The sequence below is a fragment of the Humulus lupulus genome, chromosome 6, assembly GCF_963169125.1.
Source record: "Humulus lupulus chromosome 6, drHumLupu1.1, whole genome shotgun sequence".
In the NCBI taxonomy this organism is placed as follows: Eukaryota; Viridiplantae; Streptophyta; class Magnoliopsida; order Rosales; family Cannabaceae; genus Humulus; species Humulus lupulus.
Window position 1 is genome coordinate 208,064,524 of NC_084798.1, and position 22,259 is coordinate 208,086,782.

At 32.6% G+C, this 22,259-nt stretch overlaps 3 protein-coding genes and 1 long non-coding RNA gene across 7 annotated transcripts; 3 read left to right on the forward strand and 1 right to left on the reverse strand.

The window, feature by feature from the left end:
- Window positions 1–114: 114 nt before the first annotated feature.
- LOC133784436 ((R)-mandelonitrile lyase 4-like) lies at window positions 115–4,106 on the forward strand. The gene is made up of 4 exons (XM_062223783.1): window positions 115–225; window positions 1,376–2,035; window positions 2,971–3,748; window positions 3,871–4,106. The coding sequence occupies exons 1-4, from the start codon at window positions 141–143 to the stop codon at window positions 3,917–3,919; spliced, it is 1,572 nt and encodes a 523-aa protein (XP_062079767.1). The 5' UTR covers window positions 115–140; the 3' UTR covers window positions 3,920–4,106.
- Window positions 4,107–6,422: 2,316 nt separating this feature from the next.
- On the forward strand, window positions 6,423–7,080 carry LOC133785919 (probable alpha,alpha-trehalose-phosphate synthase [UDP-forming] 9). The gene is made up of 2 exons (XM_062225132.1): window positions 6,423–6,785; window positions 6,883–7,080. Exons 1-2 carry the CDS (start codon window positions 6,423–6,425, stop codon window positions 7,078–7,080), a joined length of 561 nt encoding a protein of 186 aa, XP_062081116.1.
- Window positions 7,081–14,183: 7,103 nt separating this feature from the next.
- On the reverse strand, window positions 14,184–16,368 carry LOC133783055 (uncharacterized). 4 transcript variants are annotated; one of them, XR_009870757.1, is made up of 5 exons: window positions 16,094–16,368; window positions 15,892–15,925; window positions 14,759–15,434; window positions 14,572–14,627; window positions 14,184–14,465 (listed from the first exon to the last, which is right to left on the reverse strand). It is a non-coding gene; the product is annotated as an uncharacterized LOC133783055 (long non-coding RNA). The 4 variants fall into 4 exon arrangements; XR_009870754.1 differs by having other exon boundaries at window positions 16,099–16,367; XR_009870756.1 differs by having other exon boundaries at window positions 15,377–15,434; window positions 16,094–16,361.
- A 1,485-nt stretch (window positions 16,369–17,853) lies between these two features.
- On the forward strand, window positions 17,854–21,028 carry LOC133783056 ((R)-mandelonitrile lyase 1-like). The gene is made up of 5 exons (XM_062222586.1): window positions 17,854–18,015; window positions 18,288–18,962; window positions 19,107–19,145; window positions 19,277–20,120; window positions 20,743–21,028. The coding sequence occupies exons 1-5, from the start codon at window positions 17,910–17,912 to the stop codon at window positions 20,801–20,803; spliced, it is 1,725 nt and encodes a 574-aa protein (XP_062078570.1). The 5' UTR covers window positions 17,854–17,909; the 3' UTR covers window positions 20,804–21,028.
- The last annotated feature ends 1,231 nt before the right edge of the window (window positions 21,029–22,259 follow it).

The following is a 22,259-nucleotide window of genomic DNA, read 5'->3' on the forward strand; positions in this document are numbered from 1 at the left end:
TACGAGAGAAGATATACTTAATAAGTATAACGTTGAGTTAGGTTCAAGATTCATTTTTCTATAAAGCTCACTGCAAATTGTGTATTTGTATTCGTTCAAGAAAAACAGACACTCATAGCTCAAACACAGTGACATTATAAATGGCGCCATTCTTGCTTATGCTATTGTCATTAAGTTTTCATCACCAACTGCAAGTTCTTGCTCTGCCTAATCGTTTTCAAGATGGTAAGTGTGTATATATATATATATTATAATTAAAGGAAATTTGAAATATATCCATAAATTAATTATATATATATAAGTATTGGGTAGAGGAATTCAATATTTTTACCCTAATGATATTAAGATTATTACCCTAAAAATTTAAAAGTCGCCATGTTGATTTTACTAGCTAATTAGTAATTAATTGTAACATGAGATGTAAGTAAATAAAAAAAATTGTGTGTCTGGTTTAGTTTTCATTATTAATAAATTTATGTGTATATATTTATAAATTTGTGATTGTATATGTAATGCAAGTTTGCTTAATTATATATTTAGAATTATATATTATACATGCATGGTAATTCTAGTTTTAAAATTAAATATTTTCTCTAATTTTCTTTTAAAAACATTTTTCAATATAATAAAAAAATTTGAATTAAAATTTGCATTTAAAAAGTTTATTTGATCAAATTTTACTCATTTAATTTATAAAAAGTTAAAGTCAACAAAAAATTATATATATATATATATTATATAATTAATAGTTTGTAAAATTAAAATAAGTATCTCATTAAAAAAAAACTAAACAACAAAATAAAAAATATGTATATTTATGTCGTATGACACAATTACATATATGTTTGGATAAACAAAACCCATTAAATGACAAATAAATAATTAATAAAATAAATAAAAGAATAATTTTAAGCACATAAATATTTTTTTATTATAGTTTTGAAAACATAATTAATATACTTTAATATTAAATTTTAAAATATATAATGAGAAATTATTATTACTCATTTATTACATGTATAATATATATATATAAGATTAACCAACCTATTTCTATTATTTTTCACTCTATGTAAAATAACCACTGCTTTCCCTAGCCATAATTTTTTTTCCAAAAACAATTACTAATAATTAATAAACATATGCAAAATATTAAGACAGTCAAATTAACATTTTGTATTCAATGTTCTAATTAATATAGTTAAGGTAATCATCATAATTTAGCTAGGAAGCATAATTATAATTAATGATGATGAAAAATAAAATTTTAAAAATTCTAAAAATGGAGGGTGCTATATTAATTTGTTTCTTAAAAGCATTTGACTATATATCAAAAATAAAATCTTTTGTGCTGAAATACTTCATTTATTGACAGATTTTAGGTACATGAAATCAGTATACAATGCAACTGAAATGCCACCAAAGGAAGAGTATGACTATATAGTTATCGGAGGAGGCACAGCAGGCTGCCCAATAGCGGCGACTTTATCAGAAAAGTACTCCGTCCTCGTCCTCGAAAGGGGTGATGCCCCTAATGCACATCCAAGCGTCTTCACCGCAAGTGGATTCTTCGCTAATATCATGCAAGAGGACGACGGTGCCACACCGGCACAGAGGTTCACGTCGGAAGACGGAGTTGAAAACTTAAGAGGACGAGTTCTAGGTGGCTCAAGCATGATTAACGGCGGCTTCTATTCGAGAGCCGACGACGAATTCCTCGCCAACTCCGGCGTAGAATGGGATGTGGATTTGATGGAGAGATCATATGAGTGGGTTGAAGAGAGCATAGTTTACCGTCCAAGATTGGATGTTTGGCAATCTTCTACGAGAGAAGCTCTTTTGGAAGCTGGTGTAGTCCCAGACAACGGCTTTACTTTGACTCACAAGGTTGGTACCAAATCGTCTGGCTCAATTTTTGACCAATCTGGGAGAAGGCATGGAGCTGTGGAGCTTCTCAACCGAGGAAACTTGGAAAACTTGCGAGTTGTTGTGCAGGCCACTGTTCAGAGAATCATCTTTTCTACCAAAGCCTCAAGTATGTATTATATAGCTAAAAAATTTATATTTATATATATGTGTGTGATTAATGTTCGAAAGTACTTAATATGGTTGATTTAATCAAGCTCCAACTACTATTGGACATCATCACCACAAATAAAAAAAAATACTCACCAGCTTAAAGTTATATATCTTCTTACACGATAGTTACTCATTCATACATAAAATTTTGTCGGAAAAATTTGTACCTATAAAATTAAATTTGGTGCATATATACACTTCTTCATCTTATAATTCATCTAGGTTCTAATACCTTCATGTGTACTTTGATAAGATTGTTGTCCAAACATGTCCTAGTAAAATTTCATTATCTCAAAAACAGTTTCTACGAGTTTATGATTTATTCTCATAATGCTCACAAACATGCAACACTTAACCTTATTATTAGAATACATCCACACGTCATATTTATTCCAAATATTTTTCGGAGCATTAGCAAATTTATAGTTCTAATAGATTAACATCAAACTTAGGATTCGATTTTCACTTTATAAAATTATTGCCATTAAAGTAAAACAGTAATAGGATTGTCACCGTTCAACATTATTAAAAGAAATAAAATACAAAAATATTATAATTTGAAAATATTAATTATTTGGAAATTTTAAACTATTATATAAAGTCTTATTTCACGATCTTCTAGTCAAATTTAAATATATATATAACTTTTCACTATTTAATTTTTTTTTACATGAACTATTAAAGCTAACAACAGATGATGAATAGTATTAATATATATATACATGTAAGCAAGTGGAAATTTTATTAATTTTTTGAAAAATTTAACCAGAGTTACTGTGATCAGTAATTTTATTATTAACAAATTAAGCTTGTTATTAATTTTCTTAATTAATAGAACTTTTGTCTAGTCTATATATTGATAGATTAATTTGATGTGATTGTATCTGACAGCACCCTCTGCAATTGGAGTCATATACACCGATTCAAAAGGAAAGTCTCACAAGGCATTGGTACGCCATGAAGGGGAAATTATATTGAGTGCAGGTGCTATTGGAAGCCCTCAACTTTTGCTACTTAGCGGAATCGGTCCACATTCACACCCCAACGTTGGAAAATTCATGGCTGACAATCCTGGCGCAACCATCAACCTCATATTGCCAAATCCAATGGAGCTTTCCACAGTAAAAGTTGTGGGAATTACTAGTGATTATATCATAGAGACCGCTGTCTCTTACATTCAACCAAATACGTCTACAAATTTGAGTTTAGGTCTCATTTTTGAAAAAATCCCAGGGCCTTTGTCAAGAGGCTCCTTGTGGTTGGCTTCTTCGACTGATGTAAGAGCCACACCACGCGTTCGATTCAACTACTTTTCCGACCCGATTGACCTCTCACGTTGCGTTATGGCAATAAAAAAAATTGGTGATATGTTGAAAACTGATGTAATGGATCGATTTAAGCACAAGGGTAGTGATGGTGAGAGAGAGTTCTTGTTCTATGGACCATCTTTGCCGATGAATAATCATTCAAATGATGATTCGTTAATTGAATCCTTTTGTCGAACAAGAGTGAGTACATTTTGGCATTATCATGGCGGATGTGTTGTGGGGAAGGTGGTTGACAGTGATTTTAAAGTGATGGGAATTACTTCACTTCGAGTTGTGGATGGTTCGACTTTCAATATCTCTCCTGGGACCAATCCTCAGGCCACTCTTATGATGTTAGGCCGGTAAGTTAGTTAATGCATTATTCAAGAATTCTTTAGCGTTAGCTTTCCATGCATGCATTATTTTCATTAAATTCTTTAGTTTGGATTTGATTAATAATACTATGTCTCCTTTAATTGAGCAGGTACGTCGGGCTTAAGATGTTGGAAAAAAGAAGAGGACAATCAAGCTAGAGATATGTATAGTAAATATATATTCCCTATAGGAAAATTAAAATAAAATAAAATATTTAAATGGGAACATAATACTATATATGTAATATCCTAATAAAATTGGCATCTTTTTGAGAAAATAGATTCAAGAATTATCGACCTGCTGATTAAGCAACTTGAAACGCACGCATCTTCATTTTTCCTAAATCTAGGATTTGTTAAGTGATTAGTCCTGTACTGTACGCCAGTCATTATCATTAAATGCAGATCTGATTCTAGTATCTCTTTGATAATAAACCTGAATGGATTTCTGTTCTAAGTTCAGTATCTGGTTTGATTAAGCTGATCAGATAGACTGATATTTCGAGCTAACAAGATCATTCTTAATAATGTGGAAGTTTTGTCATGCGTATCTATCTTAGTTATAGGAGTAATTAACCAGCTGTGGACATTTCAAGTATCTCAGAACTCTTTGACTAGTGTTGGAGCCTTAAGAAACTATCACTTCTATAAATATATGTTTTTTCTACACTTTTTTTCGACTTTAAAGAAAAAACGCAAAAAAAAATGTTTGAAAGAGTTTAAAGTATTACATTTAATTTAATACTTGCGCCTTATTTTATTACATTTAATACGGATCTCTAGAATATTGGAAAAATAATTATATATAATTGTGTCCAGTGGCAGATCCAAAAACTTTGTTTATTGGGGGCAAAAAAATTTAAAAATATTTTAGAGTTGCATAAATATCAAAATATAATAAAAAAAAATTGTAAAATTTAGAAGACATAAATATCAAAATTTACATAAAAGTACTAAATTTTCAAGTTTAGAAAAATTTTATATAAAATGACTAAATTGTAAAAGGATAATTATGTAAACCCTCAGTTAATATTGAAGAATGCAAAACCTCAAATGCATGTGAGCCCTTGGATTTGTGGAGAAATTACATTTTTGGTATCCAACGGTGGGTACATGTATATATATCTAAAAGCAAGGGTAGGATATTTCCTTTAAACTAGTAACCATTTTACATTAAAATAATGGATTAAAGAATTGGTAAGGTAAAATGTACATTTCTTCCATAAATTGAAGAAGAGTTGGGTTGGCCTATAGTTTCGACGACAACGTGTAAATAATTTATAAAAAGGTTGTGGAGGGAGAAAGTGTCAATACAAAGGTTGTTTATAGCTGTAAAATTTCTCAAAAAATTGTGTGAAAAAATATAAAATTAAAAAGAAAGAAGGTGAATCGATTTTTGGTAGTTGTTGGATTGATGGAGAGAGTAGATTATTGGGAGATAGAATAGAGTTGCTGAAGAGTAAATAAGAAGCTTTCCAGTAAAAGCGAGAAAAGCGAGAAGAAAATGAACATTCATCAAATTAACACATAAGAGCAAATTAACACATAAGAGCATGAGTAGTGCAAGTAACTTTGAGTGTTGCCAAATGTACATAAATATTATTAATTTTCCAAAAAAAAAAACAAAAAAAAAAAAAAAGACAACGTTATCTGACAGCAACTTTTCTGACTACAACAAGTGAAAATCTCACTTAGCAATGACAATATGGCATTTTGTCGGACAAATATAGTCAAATCACCTCCGAGGCTACAAGCTTTGGGATGCTCTAATAATCCACCTACACAATACACTAATAATAACAGTCTTACAGCTTTTAAAGACCAGTAGTCTATAGTGTAGATGTACAGCCACATTTCTTATAGCACCAAACCCATACTACCAACTTATACAGAAAATGAAACACCAGCAAGTGATGGACAAAATACTTCATCACACCAACCAATGTCGATATACAAACCATGATATTTCTTATTCTGTATTACAAAATAAAAAATGAAGGGCCAATATCTCACCATGACTTCAGTGGAGCTTTGTCTTCTTTCCCTCTTCTTGGGTACCCACGCCACGATAGATGCTTCGAATGCATGTGACACCATTATTTATTATATGAAAATTCTGCATAAAACCGATTATGGGAACAACTAAGTAAGACCAAAAAATTATGGATATCTTTATTTCAAAAGGCTGATTCAACAAGATCGATTAAAATCAAAATTAATGCAACAACTCTAGATTTACCACATATGCGTTTTTTATTCCACAATATTTCTAGTCAAATAAAGATGATTTAATAAGTAAAATATTGCACACTCCACCTCTTACCTATTCTAAACTCCCTCATATGTTAACTCAGAGCACACACTACAAGAAAAAGCATTTTTAGAGGCGGAAATATTACAGGGTATTAGCGGTGGAGTACTGGGTCCGCCACTAATAATGGGGAAATCAAAATAAAAAATTAATTTTTTTTATTAGCGGCGGACTTGCCCATTATTAGTGACAGATTGTCCGCCGCTAATACAATGCCTGGGAACAGTTTCAAATTTATTAGCAGCAGGTATTTTTCATAATTATCGGTGGAATACCCACCGCTAATAACATTAACGGCGGGTCTATATCTGCCGGTAATGACATTAGCAGCGGAGATATTACCGGCGGGTTATGGTGAAAGTGTATTACCGGCATGTGAATATTAATACCGGTGGATCCCTGCCGGTAACAATGTTATATAATGGTTTTTATTCTTATAGACGGAGTAAAAAATTCGATTGGGATACGAGTCCCTTAGCCGCAGACGTTGAATGGAAACAAATTGCAGAACCTGTGATGAAATTGTATACAAAAGCAACTGAAGGATCTTATATAGAGCCCAAGGAGAGTGCCTTGGTATGGCACCATCAAGATGGTGATCCTTATTTTGGATCTTGCCAGGCTATGGAACTGTTAGATCATCTCGAAAATGTCCTTGCAAATGAACCTGTAGTTGTTAAGAGGGGACAGCAGATAGTTGAAGTAAAGCCACAGGTTCGAACGAGCTCTTTCTCATCATATTTTTCTCTTTGAGTACTTCTTTATTCCATGGCCATGGGGGTCTTACTTCTCTCTCTTTATGAAAATGCAGGGAATTACTAAAGGACTCGTTGCAGACAAAGTTCTTTCTACGATGATCAATGAAGGGAAGCCAGTAGACTTTGTGATGTGCATTGGTGATGATAGATCCGATGAGGACATGTTCGAAAGCATATCAAGCATAGCTTCCAACTCATCTCTCCCTGTAGTTCCCGAGGTATTTGCCTGCACTGTTGGCCAAAAACAGTAAATGAAAAAAAGCCCCAAGCCCATAAATGAAAAATAACCCTATCATCTTTCTCTTGATCTCAAAGCTGACGACCCTTCTATTGTTTATTTCTCAATCCCTCTCGCTCAATCATGCTCAATATGTACATAAAAGTTACCATGTCCACCTGAAGCCAATGAATTAATAATAAGCAGCCATACTGTATTTATTGGAAAATATTGTCTATACAAGCAACCCTGTCCATTAAAGTAATTAGAATATTAATACTTCATCCAATTCCTCAATAACTAAATACTAATTCACATTAAACTATTTACAACCAAAAAACAAGATTTCAAACGTTAAATGACCCCTCCAACAGCACCTAACAAATATTATAAGATTCATTCAAATAAATAATCAAACACACAGTGCTCAATAAAAAAAGATCCAATATACACTCAAAACACTACAAACCCATCAAACAAATCTTATAACAATTAATCAAACACTTAGTGCTCAATAAAGAAATACAGATACACTCAAAACACTACACAACCTTTATTTTCCTCACCAAACATTAACAGAATAAAGATACAAAATAAGGCTGAAATCAATCATTTATATACTCTTCTACCACCACCTATCCCAACACTAAATTAAACTTAAAAATTACATTAATAAAACTGTAATAAACCACTTACGTACCATAATCACACGAAAAACATCCAACGACTACCACCGTCGATCCCAACCCATCACAGCCTCAATGTATTAACATCGATTTTAATTGATTCACCTGCTTTTCTCTGTGCTCTAAAATAGATCATCAAAATACTATTTTATTTATTTTACTTCTGATTTTTACATTACACCATACATCAATTTCTCTATTTTTTCTCTATATGATTTAAATATATATTTTTTAATATTTTTTTATTCATTTTAAAAAAATTTGTCTCATTATCAATAGTATATTTATTAACGAGAAACGAGAGAAAGATTGAAGAATTGAAAACTTTCTTTATTATTGAATATGATGAAAACCAAAACTAATTTACAAGGTCGTATATATAGCTAAAGCTAATTAACCGAAACTAACAACTAACCCAGATTGCCAATCTAACTTTGAATAAAATAACAAACTTAATATAAAGCTGAACAAACAAACAGAAAGCTAAGACAAATAACCAGTAAACAGAAGCCTAATATAACTACCCTTTAATACCCCCCCACCCCCCCCCCCCCCCCCTCTCAAGATGGAGTGTAGATGTTGTATACACACATCTTGCTAATATGTGATTGGAGGACTGGAGAAGTCAGAGGCTTTGTGAATGCATCTGCTAACTGGAGTGAGCTGGGAACATGAGCAAGTCTGACAATAGAACTGTTGATTTTGTCCCTGACAAAATGGCAATCAAGTTCTATGTGTTTGGTGCGTTCATGGAATGTGGGATTGTTAGCGATGTGGATGGCTGATTGGTTGTCACAGTAAATGAAGGATGGAGTTGTTTGTGGAATTTGAAGATCAAGAAGAAGGTATCTAATCCAAGTTATCTCACTGGTGGTGGCTGCCAATGCTCTATACTCAGCTTCAGCTGAACCTTTGGATATGGTTGGCTGCTTTTTGGTGCGCCAAGAGATGAGAGAATCGCCTAAAAATATGCAGAAAGCAGTGATTGATCGACGAGAGATGGGACATGATGCCCAATCTGAGTCCAAGAAGCCCCTCAAGTTCAATCTTGATTTTGATGAATAAAGGAGTCCTTGTCCAGGATTGCCCTTGAGATAGCGTAGGAGGTGGTGTGCAGCTTGTAAATGGGGTGTCCAAGGAGAAGCCATGAATTGACTCAAAGTGTTGACAGCAAAGGTTATGTCTGGTCTGGAATGTGTCAAATAAAGTAAGCGGCCAACTAGTTGTCTGTAGGCAGATGGATTGTCGACTGGTTCTCCTTGTTCATTGTCGAGCCTTAGCTTAGGATCCATAGGCGTCTTGATGGGTTTGCTGCCTAGGAAACCAGTGTCTTCCAGTAGTTCAAGAGTGTATTTGCGCTGAGATAGGAAAATGCCATATGTGGCTCGTGCTAGCTCAAAGCCGAGGAAGTATTTGAGGGTACCAAGCGCCTTGAGTTTGAATTGTTGGTGCAGAGAGGATTGAAGGTCATGTAGAATGGAGATGGTGGGGCCTGTTATGATTATGTCGTCGACATAAACAAGCAGAGCAATGAAGGTGTCGTTGGTTCCTCTTGTGAATAGGGTGTAGTCAGCTTGAGATTGATGGAATCCTTCTCTTAAGAGAGCATCAGAAAGTTTCCTGTACCATTGCCTAGATGACTGCTTTAGACCATATATTGACTTGCGTAATCTGCAAACAAGGTTAGGTTCTGCAGAAAGAGAGGAAGGAAGTGTTAGTCCTTTTGGTAGGGTCATGTAGACCTCTTCATTGAGGTCTCCATTTAGAAAAGCATTATTAATATCTATTTGTAAAGTATGCCAATTGTTAATAGATGAAACAGCCAATAATAATTTAAAGGTAACCATTTTAGCAACGGGAGAAAAAGTGTCAAAGAAATCAAGCCCTTCTTGTTGCGTGTACCCTTGAGCAACAAGACGAGCTTTGTACCGTTCAATAGTGCCATCACTATTGTATTTAATCTTGTATACCCAACGACATCCTATGGCATGTTTGTTGGGTGGTAGGGGTACAATAGTCCATGTTCTATTTGTGATGAGAGCTTGGAGTTCATTCTGCATAGCATTGTTCCAATCTTTGTTTTGAATGGCATGCTGATAGCTTGGAGGTTCTTTGTTAGAGGAAACTGCAAGAACAAAAGCTTCGTGAGTGTCCGAAAGAGATGAATAAGAAATGAATTTATTGAGGGAATGTGGAGTAGAGGATGAATCCTGTATTGCAGAGTAACATTCGAAATCTTTTAAATGGCTGGGAGGTCTTGAAATTCTTGTAGATCTTCGTGGAACAATAGAAGGAGGTTCATGTAGTTGAGAATCATCGACATGAACTGGTTCCTGTACATCATCTATGTCAGGAACAATTTCTTGTACCTGTGAGTCAGTAAGAGGAGTACAAATATTGTCTGATGGATAATCAGAGACATTAGTATGAGTAACAATATGATTTGGAAATACAATATGAGAAAAAGGGTCAATATTAGACTGTTCTGTGTTCAGATTATGAAAAGGAAAGACATTCTCATGGAATATAACATTTCTTGAATTGAAAAACTGATGACTATTAAGATCATAAAGACGATAACCTTTGACACCGTTTAGGAATCCCATGAGTACACAAGGTCGTGCTCGGGTGAGAATTTAGTCCTGTGAGCAGTTAAAGTAGTAGCAAAAACAAGGCATCCAAATGATCGCAAGTGATCATACTGAGGTATTTTATTGAACAGCAGTTCATATGGAGACTTATTATGTAAAAGTGGTGTTGGAATCCTATTAATTAAATATGTAGCTGTTAAAATACACTCAGTCCAAAACTTAATAGGGGTTTTAGCCTGAAAAAATAGTGCCCGAGCCACATTTAATAAATGCTGGTGTTTTCTCTCAGCCACAGCATTTTGTGGTGGTGTTTCAACACAAGAAAAATCATGCAGAATACCATGCTTAGCAAACAGATTTTTAAAAACTAATTCTGGTGCATTATCAGACCTGAATTTTCGAAAAATACAGCCAAATTGGATTTGGATATAAGCAAGAAATTGAGGTATAATCATAAGAGCATCAGATTTATGGTGAAGTAAATAAATCTAGGTAAATCTGGAATGATCATCAACAAGGGTCAAAAAATATTTGTGATTGGAGTGTGAAGCAATATGGTATGGCCCCCAAATGTCACAGTGAATAAGATCAAAATTATGTTCAGAAAAAGTAGTATTATTAGGAAAAGGGAGTTTCCTTTGTTTAGCCAAAGGACAAACATAACAAGGAATATTATGTAAAGAAGAAGTTTTACAATGTAAGACATCTTTGAGTAAAGCTAATCGGGTATGTGAAAGGCGTCCTAGCTGTGAATGCCATGTCTCAGCAGTGACATTACCAATGTGAGGAGGATCAGGTGTGGTGTCCAGAATGTAAAGGTCATTAATGGTTCGGCCTCTTCCAATCGTCCTCTTGGTGGTATTGTCCTGGATTGTAAAAACATCAGAGTTAAAGATTATAGAAACAGATGCTTGCTGAGATAGAGAACTTACTGAGATTATATTATACTTGAAGTTTGGTGCATATAGGACATCATTTATAACAATGTTGTTATTAACTTTAACAGTTCCACTTTGATGCACAAAAAGATGGTCATTATTTGGTAAAATGAGTTTGGTTGGGGGTATCTTACATATACATTGGAATAAGTTGATGTTAGAACATATGTGTCGAGTCGCTCCAGAGTCAATGATCCAGGAATCATTCAAAGGAAAACTAGAGAAATGAGAGAGAATGATACCTGCATTACCTATCGAGGTGCTAGGTTCTGAAGGTGGCATACCAGAATGTTGGGAAGCAAGTAGATTGAGCAGTTGTTGATACTGTAAGGTTGTCAGTTGGGGAAGCGTGGCATGATTGTCATCTGTGTTACAATTCCCTTCTTCACTGGCTTGGACATGATATGTACTGACATCCTTAGGTTTGTTGTTTTTGATAAAACCAGGAGGATAACCATGGATTTTAAAACATTTTTCAACTGTATGTCCTAAGACATTACAGTGAGTACAAAATGGTCTGTTTCGTTTTGGAAAATGGGTTCGTGGGGGCTGGCTGTCATTCTTCTGATTGGTGTGTCTATCACCTTGGAAAGAAAATGCCATAGCTGGAGTGGAATCATTGCTGAATGAGGCTGAGCTCCTTTGATTTTCTTCCTGTGTTACTAGGTGAAAGACACGGCTAATTTCAGGTAAAGGGTCCATAAGCAGAATGTTACACGGATTGGGGAATATGAGTCAGAGAGACCCATAAGAAAAGAGATAATATACTCCATATGGTAGTGATCTTGGAGTTTCTTGACTCCTCCACAGGTGCATCCATTGCACGTACATGAGGGTCTATAGGTGTTCAATTCTTCCCAAATAGTTTTCAGTTTAGTGAAATACAGGCTAATGGATTGATTTTCTTGTTTAAGGTTCATGAGATCTTTCCTAAGATTGAAAATGTATGGGCCATTTCTTTGATGAAAACGGGTTTTAAGGTCATTCCATATAGCAGAAGCAGATTCATCATAAAGAATGCTAGATGAAATTTCTTTGGAAACAGAGTTCAAAATCCACGATATAACAATGTTATTATTTCTTAGCCAGACATTATAAAGAATCGAATCAGAAGGGGAAGGTTTAGAAATTGAACAGTCTAGAAATCCAAGCTTGTTCTTGACTGAAATCGCAAGCTGCATCGCCCTGCTCCATGTGATATAGTTATCCTGTCCAGTGAGAAGTTGAGAGACAAGAGTGTTGCCTGGGTTGTCACCGTGATGAAGATAATATGGGTTTTATGGGTCTTCGATTGGGCTTCTTGATGCCAGAACTTGCATGTGTTGATCGGTTCGAGTAGATGAGATCTGTGGTTCGTCAATGGCAGTCGGAATTGACGATTGGGTCTGTGTTTCGCGCTCTTGATCGTCTGAAGACATCGCAGTTTCTTACAAGAATTTTGGGAAAGAAAAAGCGAGAAGAAGAGGATCACGAGGAAGAGAAGAACGATATGCGGAAGTCGAGAGTTGCACAACCTTGTCTGGAGAACAAAGACAGGTTGGAAAGAAAAACCAGAATCAAACAGGAAAGCTCAACTTTCCTGCTCTGATACCATAACGAGAAACGAGAGAAAGATTGAAGAATTGAAAACTTTCTTTATTATTGAATCTGATGAAAACCAAAACTAATTTACAAGGTCGTATATATAGCTAAAGGTAATTAACCGAAACTAACAACTAACCCAACTAACAATAACAACTAACCCAGATTGCCAAACTAACTTTGAATAAAATAACAAACTTAATATAAAGCTGAACAAACAAACAGAAAGCTAAGACAAATAACCAGTAAACAGAAGCCTAATATAACTACCCTTTAATATTTATATCTTTTAATATTTATGATATTTATCCATATATATAATATCAAAATATAATTATACTTTATTTAAATTATTTCAAAATAAATAAAATATAAATTAATACAGAATTTAAAAATAATTTTCAATATAATTATTATAACATTATATAAAATGATAATATGTATATAAGTTTAAAAAAATTACTAAAACTATATAATATTATTCCTAATATCAAACATATATAGAAAAGTTAGAAAAAAATAAAAAATATTTATAAATGAGTGAATAGTTGTCTCTACATATAAATAGTGAATAGTGTATTAAGTTAAAAAAAAATTAGAGTAGCTAATTTTATGGAGAACCATTTTATCACATTTGAGCTATAATTGTAGAATATAGCTATTTTAAAGGAGTCATTCGGAATGCTCTAACATGACTGGGTTCCCCAACAATTGCATCAAAAGGTTATGTACAAGGGATTTTTGTTGGGTTTCTTTTTAATAATTAGGGTTTATACTTTTTTAACATTTATTTTATCTCATTATTTGTTTTGACTTTATATTTTAACAAATTATTTTTTGAACTCTGTTTTATAATATAGTTCAAATAAAATCCTAAATCTAATTTTGATCAAAATTTTCTCAACTAAAATTACCAATAATTCACCAAACTAACAAATTCAAAACAAAAATAAAATCATTTTGCTTAAAAATTGTATTGTTATATTTAATTTTTTATTCATCAAAATTAAATTTAATTGCCTATGAAACTATTTTATAAAATATAAGATTCAAAAATATTTTTTTTAAGAATCCATATAATAATGGTAATCAGAAAAAACTCTGAATTCAAAAAATTATAAAACCTAATAAATATTGTACAATATAAATTGCAACTGTTTAAAATCTGCCATGCCCATATTAAAGTTAAAACACCTATAAAAGTACTGACACGTTTTTTTTTGTTACAAAAGTAAGTTTTGAAATATAAATATATTATTAAAAATCTCTTCTGAGGCACTTGTACTGCGCCTGCGAAAGTACGTTGGCTATTATTTTAATTTTATAAATAATAATTTCATATTAATATATATATATAGTGCCTTGAAATTATAATTTAATAAATATTACAGTTAGATAAAATTGTAGATAAAAAATTCATATAATTTTACAAATATTAATTTAAAGATCCATACACCAAATACTACACCAACTAAAAATGTTACCACAACACTTGGGGTATTTAACTCAATAAAAAAAATGGACTAAAAGGTCTTCACTTTCCCTTATGTACAAGTATCTCGTACATTTTGGATCAAGAATGATTGCCTTTTGTAAAATCTCCAAATGTGTTTAAATATACCTCTGCAATAACAAGTTCAAGTTAAGCTTTAGGAGAAATAAACTAACAAAACTTCATGCAGTGTTTAATTTATAAACCAAATAGTTGAGGAAGAAAATAATGGCTTACCTCACACTCGGTATTGAAAGGGCTTGGAATCTCAAAGATTCTTAATTAGTTCATTCCTAAAAACAGCAAGCATATGAATAATAATGTTTTGAGTGACTAGAGAAATCAAACATAATGCTAACATAAGGCATATTATTTCTCAAGTTCATAGTATAAAAATGATGACAATTTAAGAATACATTCCTACTAAATCCCTTAAAGCAGGGTGATAATAAACAAAATCATCTACAATTAACAGACAGCAGAAAGATCTTTCCTGCAACTTGGCTAATGTGAGAAACACACAGATTCTTAATTCCAATGTAAGTGCAAACGTATTGTGTTGTGTTAATATCCCCTGCAAAATCAGATTAGAGACACACAGAACATAACAAACAATATCAAATGACAAGGCAGCTAATAGGAATTTATTCAAACACCAGAAAACACTAGTTTACTTGGTTCGGACTTAACCAAATCGTGTTAATCCTACATCCATTGACAAAGATGAGATTACATACTCAAGACACTCAAGAAAGTCTCTTCAACCTCTACCTCAGTCACTTACAATACAAGCACATACAATGATGAGAAGTTTTCTATCAACCCTACAATGATCAGGCCTAAAGGTATATAGAGAGACTTAGGCAGAACTGACCTAATTACTTCAGGAAAACAGAACAAAAAGTTGACTTGGCAATTGCAATCATATTCCACATATTACATTTGGTTTAAATAGAAATTATAACATTAAAGCTCTTACATTTGACAATGAGTAATTAATAATTGCAATGCCACTGCAAGAAAGTAGAAACCATCAACATACCTCTTCATTCAACATGATTGTATTGTCTCTTCATTCCTTTTTCTAAAATCACAGCTAGCTGCAAACCAACCAAAAAGAAAAACTTTAGTTAATATATAAATTTAATTATAGAAACTAAAGCAGAAAGTCAATCCTCAAATTAATACATGATGATACAACAACTAAAAATAGAAAAAACCTCTTGCCCCTAGCATTGACCAAAAGATAATCATTTTTCTCATAGTAGTCAATTGAACTCAGTCAAGTTTCCTAGTTCAAATGATAGGAAAACACGCCATTCTCTAAGATTAAACAAAGACTAATCGTTGTTCATTTTATACATTACTCTTATAGATAAAAGAAATGTATAATGACTCTTTTGTATCAAACAAAATGCAGAGCAATATACAATGACTGAAAGAAACATTCTACCCGTATAAATGATTAACAACATTGCATAGCCAATCCTCAAAATGATAAACAAGTAATCAATTTAAACAACAAAAAAAAAAGATAAAAAGACTGTCTAGACATACCGCAAAGAGACTGTGTGAGAGAAAAGGACGAATCCTGCAAGAAAGAAATGGTTGCGAAAGAGAGAAGGTCAGTCATGGAGGCAAAATCTAGATTTCCTCCTAAAACTAAAACCCCAAATTACAACATTAAATACCTAGAAAATATTTTTATGAAATGAATTAAGAAATTGGAAAGATTACTAGAAGATTCAAAGGAATGGACCTTACAAGGACTTGGAAGCAAGAGCAAAACAGAATTCACCCAAAAAAACGAACACCACGGAGGAGATCGGAGAAAGCGGAGGAGAGGAGACGCCGGCGGAGCAAGGGCGAGATTCAGAGAGAGACGAAAATGAGATGTTATCTCTGTGTGAGGTTCTGGATCTCTCTTGCAAAGCTTTTATCAAATTAAAAATGATTTTAGTTTTTGGAAACTTGTTGGACTACGCGCCCATTAATGGTGCTGCTATTTTTTTTTCCTTCCAAATACATAATTAACAACTTAACTTTTTTTTATTTTATATCAAATTTTTACATTACTCCAAATATAAATATTTAGCTATATATTTTTTTCCATCATTCAACATTTTATTATTTAAAATAAATAAAAAACTAATAAATTTGGAAAAAAAATAAAGAAAAGTAAACAAAAAAAAATCGAAAAAATACTTAAAGGAGATCTAAAAAATTCTATAAATGTAAAGAAAGATATAAAGAAATTCTATTTTAGATCTTAAGTTTAAAGGAGCTGCTGCAATGCTGTAAGAATATTTAATTCTAATTTTTCAAATTTTTAAAGAAGCAGGTCCTTTAAAGGAATAAAAATCTACTGTCACCAAACTTTGTTTTTTCATTAAAAAATAATGAAAAATGAAAAAAGAAGAAGAGAAAGGGCAAATGGTTTGTAACGGAAAAGTTAACAATAGTTTTTAATCTTAATCCATGTTAGTTAATAATAGTTTTTAATCTTAGACCTTTATTAGTTAACGTGTCAAACTAAGTGATGTGTCAATATTTAAGTAGTGGGACAGGATTGGGCCATAGAAACAGGAACAGGAGATTTTTGTTCCCTTTAAAAGTGCTCTGAGTGCTCTAACTCTTTTTTCGGTTTCTTTAATTAATTAGACATAATTATATGAGAATTGCTAAGTGAGAGAGCAATTCTCAAAATTGATTACACATAATTACCCGAGAATTACTAAGGGGCACATAGGTGCCAAGTGGCATACTATTATCTCTTTAACCAATTAGAGGGTAACACCTCTTGTGGTGTTAGAGACCTTAAGATGTCAAATAACAATATTATATTGAGTAATTTTTTACGTACTTAATCAAACTTTCAAAGCATATATTATTATAAAAATCACGTAAAAGTGAAAAATTAATAAACTTGTAAATATTGGGTCCCTCACTCTCCTTTCATTGTTTTAAAATCAACACATCTTATCTTATCTGAATATATATATATATATATAGTAGGTGTGGGTCTGCTATATTTTAATATTTAATACAGTAGAATTATTGGTGGTGGGACTAGGAGTCTCTTTCTTTGTTTGTCAAAATATAGTAAAGAAATCATCCATTATTGCATTTATTTTGGACTTGTGAGGATTTAATAGTGAAATATGATTAAATTAACAAAACAAAAAAGTGAGAAAACAAATCGGGTCTCATTCACTTTTCAGCAAATAACTCAATCCAATCGAAGTAGGTTATCCAAAACCAATGGATTCCATTTGGATGGCTATACATGAATAAGAGTTAAGAAAATTAGATAAAATGCCAAAGAATCAAATTTAACCTTAAATCATTTTCGTGGTGACTTTTTATTTTTATATATTTTATGTGTCCTAGGGTGTTGAATTGCCTAATTGCTTACGAAAGAAGGTAAATTATTATACTAAAAGCGTTCTTTGAAAAAAATAAAATAGATAACAATAATGTGATAGCTTTCCTATATATGTGTGGTATATGTATACATCCCGAATTACAAATAATTCAAGGAAACAAATTATATTTTGTAACCTTTGCTTACAAAAATGGAACCTATTGCTTATATATTAACCCTGTTTTTAATTTTATTTGTTTATAATTTTCATCACCAACTGCAGGTTCTCGCATTGGCTACCTCTGGATCCGATCATGGTATGTATTTAGGTCTTAATTCCAAAATTATTTTCTACTTAATAAGTAATTATAAATGTTACAGTAGTATTTAAAAAAACACACACACACACACACAAAGTTCTTTGCATAAATAGAATTATATGACATTTTTTTTCATACAATTTGGGACTTATTCAGTATCGTAGGGTTGAGTACCATATATATTTAGAAGTTAATATACATGTGCAATCTTAGCCATGAGACATTATATAATTTAATTACAAGAGTGTCGTTGTTTTTAAATGTTAAAGATTTTAGGTACATGGAATCTGTGTACGACGCCACCGAGATGTCGTCGGAGGAAGAATATTACGACTACATCATAATCGGAGGTGGCACAGCAGGGTGTCCCTTGGCCGCAACCCTTTCCCAAAACTACTCAGTTCTTGTCCTTGAGAGAGGCAGTGTCCCCAAATCTCACCCAAACGTCTTGCACCTAAGCGGCTTTTTCGCCAATCTCATGGAAGAAGAGGGAGACGACAACGGCGGCGTTACGCCGGCGCAGAGGTTCACGTCGGAGGATGGGGTTGAGAACGTGAGAGGTAGGGTTTTGGGAGGAACAAGCATGCTTAACGCCGGCTTCTTTTCGCGAGGTGACGAGGGCTTCTTTTCTCAGTCCGGCGTGAAATGGGAAATGGATATAGTTGAGAAGGCGTATGAGTGGGTGGAAGAGAGCATAGTGTTCCGGCCAAGGTTGCCCGTTTGGCAATCTGCAGTGAAAGATGGTTTGTTAGAGGCTGGTGTGGGTCCTGACAATGAGTTTCTATTGAAGCATCAGCTTGGCACCAAAGCTTCTGGTTCCACTTTTGATGAAGTTGGGAGAAGGCATGGTGCTGTGGAGCTTCTTAATAAGGCAAACTTGAAGAACTTGCGAGTCGCTGTTCGTGCCACTGTGGAGAGAATCATCTTCTCCACGAAAGAATCAAGTAATAATATATTTGTTTATTATTACTCATAGACAGTCTTATTTTTTAATGAGATTTCTTGGATTTTACTTAATGGGTTTTCTCTATTTTTTTTGTTTTTGTTTTGCTAAATTATAAACTAACACATGACTTCTTCTGAGACAGGAAATTATCAATCTGGCGATGACAGTGATAGCTCTCCACGTACGTAAGCAAGTTTAATTAATTTTAACTTTTTGGAAGCAACAAAGAAATGTCATTTAGTTTTGCATTTTAAGCTCTTCTTTTCTATTTTGACTAATAATATCTATTTTTTTTTATATATATTTCCTCAGAACCGAATGCAATTGGAGCCATATACAGTGATTCAAATGGAAAGTCTCACACAGTATTAATTCGACACAAAGGAGAAGTTATTCTAAGTGCAGGTGCAATTGGAACCCCTCAGCTTTTGCTACTTAGTGGAATCGGACCACATTCCTACCTCTCATCACTTAGTATCCCCATAGTCCACTCCCAACCTAACGTAGGAGATTTTCTAGCCGATAATCCTCGTAACAACGTTAATCTCATAATCCCATCTCCAACTGAGCCTTCCTCAGTCCAAGTCGTAGGAATCACAAGCCATTATTTCATCGAAACTATCTCTGCCAATCTTCCTATTGCCCCAACTCCGCCAGCTTTCGGCCTTTACCCAAAGTCCTCTACTGCGGATTTGAGTATGACCATCATTTGCGAAAAGCTAAGGCAACCCTTGTCAAGTGGCTCACTATGGTTGGCTTCGCCAACCGACGTGAGAGTCAGTCCACATGTGCGCTTCAACTACTTTGCTCACCCGGAAGACCTTTCCCATTGTGTTACTGCAATGAGGAAGATTGGGGAGGTGTTAAAGGCCAAGTCCCTGGAACGATTTAAGATGGTGGATTCTGAAGGAGAAAGAGATTTTATGTATTTTGGACCATCTTTGCCAGCGAATCAGTCGGATGAGTCGGCGATGGAAGAGTTTTGTCGAAGCACGGTGACCACCATTTGGCATTACCACGGCGGAAGCGCTGTTGGGAAAGTTGTTAACGGTAATTTTCAGGTTATGGGGGTTAGCTCGCTTCGTGTTGTGGATGGTTCAACTTTTCGTCTCTCTCCCGGGACCAATCCTCAGGCCACTGTCATGATGTTAGGCCGGTGAGTTAGTTAAATTATATTTATAAGTGATTTTGTATTTTGTTGTGCGTTTTGATAATTTTTTTCAAAATTGATTCTGTTTAAAATTCGAGCATATTTTAAATAGATGTCTAAAATTTTTGACTGATTTGTTTGAATTTTTTTTTTACTATTTATCTAAATTTTTTATTAAGTGACTAAATTATAAAAGATAATTTTAAAAAAAAAATTATTAAGACTAGGGGTAAGTTTATAAAAAATGCTATTAATATGCAAAACTAACAATATCTATATATTTATAAAAAAGAAAGAGTTTTTAATAGTCATGGTGATAATTAATTATTATTATTTTGTAAATAAACTATTAAATTGATCACGATAATTTAATAATGATTTAATAATTAAAATCCTATCTATGTATGATTTATATATAAAAAAAGCAATTAATAAAAAGATATTTTTTTAAAAAAAATTATAAATTCTTTTTATTTTGAGTTGGGATTCGATGAAATAATTTTAGTTTGTGCTTCTATTAAATAGGCTTGGCCTAAAACAAGTTTTACATATATTTCGACAATCTTGACATAACAAAACATTCATTTTCTTCATAATTATTGTCTTTTTGTTTGCTTACTTTGAGCAGGTATGTGGGGCTTAAGATGTTGCAGGAAAGAGAAGCTGAAGCAAATGCAGAGTATTATTAGATCATTAAATTGTAGCATCGAAGTTTTATATATCTAAAAACAATCTTATATATATATATATATAAATAAATAGAATAAATAGCGTTTTTGTCCTCCGAACTATGACCATTGTATGATCGTGCTCCCTGAATAATTCGCGATGTTAAAAATTTGCCCAAACTATGCACGTTACTAAAATATGAGACTTCTGTTAGATTTCGTCTTATGTGGCTAACAGATTGATGACATAGCATATTATCTGTTGATGTGGCAGTGCCATGTGTAGAATAATTATCAATTTTGCCCCCCAACTTTGAACATTACCAAATTATATCTCTTTTATAAAAAATATATATATATGTTTTTCTTCAAAATAATAATTAATTCCTTAATAAATAAAAAAATTTAATTATCAACAAATAACTTTTTTTTACTTTTTCTTAAACAATATTAATTAAAACTATTTTAGAATGAATATTTAAAATAAATACTAAAATAAAGAAAAAACTTTTAATTAAAGAGGTGGACAAAAGACTTAAATAAATAAATACAAATTTTAATTTAAGTGGAGGACAAAGGAAAAAAAACTTAAAAGAAAAGAAAAAGTAAAAAAAATTTGCTATTAATTAGATTTTTATTTTTTGAGTATTTGAATTTTATTTAATTAATTTGAAACTTTTAGTATTGATTATTTTCTTAAATCTTTTAAAATGTTTTTTTAAATTTTTAAGGATTTAATTATCAATTTTTTTAAAAATAAATTAGTCTTAATAAAAATGGCACAATTTGGTAGTGGTCACATTCGGAGAGCAAAATTTCTAATTATTCTACACATGGCACTGCCACATCAAGAGACAAATGTTACATCATCAATCCGTTAGCCACCTAAGACGAAATCTAACAGAAGTCTCATATTTCAGTAACGTGCATAGTTCGGGAAAAAATTTTAACATCGCAAATTATTCGAGGGGCACAATCATACCGTGATCATAGTTCGGGGACAAAAATCCTATTTATTCAAATAAATATATTGTAAATCATTGATCATTATTGAACTATCTTCATCGATTAATTTAATTTGTCTCTTATGTCAAGTTACATAATTACATCCTAACACAGCACATGTTAAACGAAATAATGACAACTTTGTTATAAATTTTTTAATATATCTACATTCTAATATTATATAATTAACAAATAACAATCTTTTAGTGGAGAGAAGGAGGTATTACATCAAGCAATATAGCCCCCTGATGCCCACAAGGGATGTAATATGCACCATTGACTTTAAAAAGAAAAAGGACAAAAAAATCTCAACAAGAAAATTATACATGCCACACACATGCACGCGAAAAAAATAATAAATGATAAAAAAAAATTAAAAATGAATAATTATAAATATCTATGTTTTGGTATAATTTGGTGCAACTATTTATTCTGCTATTAAGTTCGCTCATGTGTGTAGACATTACTTAAT

What these genes read in the sequence shown, in the direction of transcription:
- LOC133784436 (XM_062223783.1), top strand. Translation starts at nt 141, where the DNA reads ATGGCGCCATTCTTGCTTATGCTATTGTCATTAAGTTTTCATCACCAA. An exon ending in GCCTAATCGTTTTCAAGATG is followed by an intron (nt 226 to 1,375) that starts GTAAGTGTGTAT and finishes ATTTATTGACAG; the next exon opens with ATTTTAGGTACATGAAATCA. An exon ending in CTTTTCTACCAAAGCCTCAA is followed by an intron (nt 2,036 to 2,970) that starts GTATGTATTATA and finishes TGTATCTGACAG; the next exon opens with CACCCTCTGCAATTGGAGTC.
- LOC133785919 (XM_062225132.1), top strand. Translation starts at nt 6,423, where the DNA reads ATGGTGAAAGTGTATTACCGGCATGTGAATATTAATACCGGTGGATCC. An exon ending in TAGTTGAAGTAAAGCCACAG is followed by an intron (nt 6,786 to 6,882) that starts GTTCGAACGAGC and finishes ATGAAAATGCAG; the next exon opens with GGAATTACTAAAGGACTCGT.
- LOC133783056 (XM_062222586.1), top strand. Translation starts at nt 17,910, where the DNA reads ATGGAACCTATTGCTTATATATTAACCCTGTTTTTAATTTTATTTGTT. An exon ending in TACCTCTGGATCCGATCATG is followed by an intron (nt 18,016 to 18,287) that starts GTATGTATTTAG and finishes TAAATGTTAAAG; the next exon opens with ATTTTAGGTACATGGAATCT. An exon ending in TGACAGTGATAGCTCTCCAC is followed by an intron (nt 19,146 to 19,276) that starts GTACGTAAGCAA and finishes ATATTTCCTCAG; the next exon opens with AACCGAATGCAATTGGAGCC.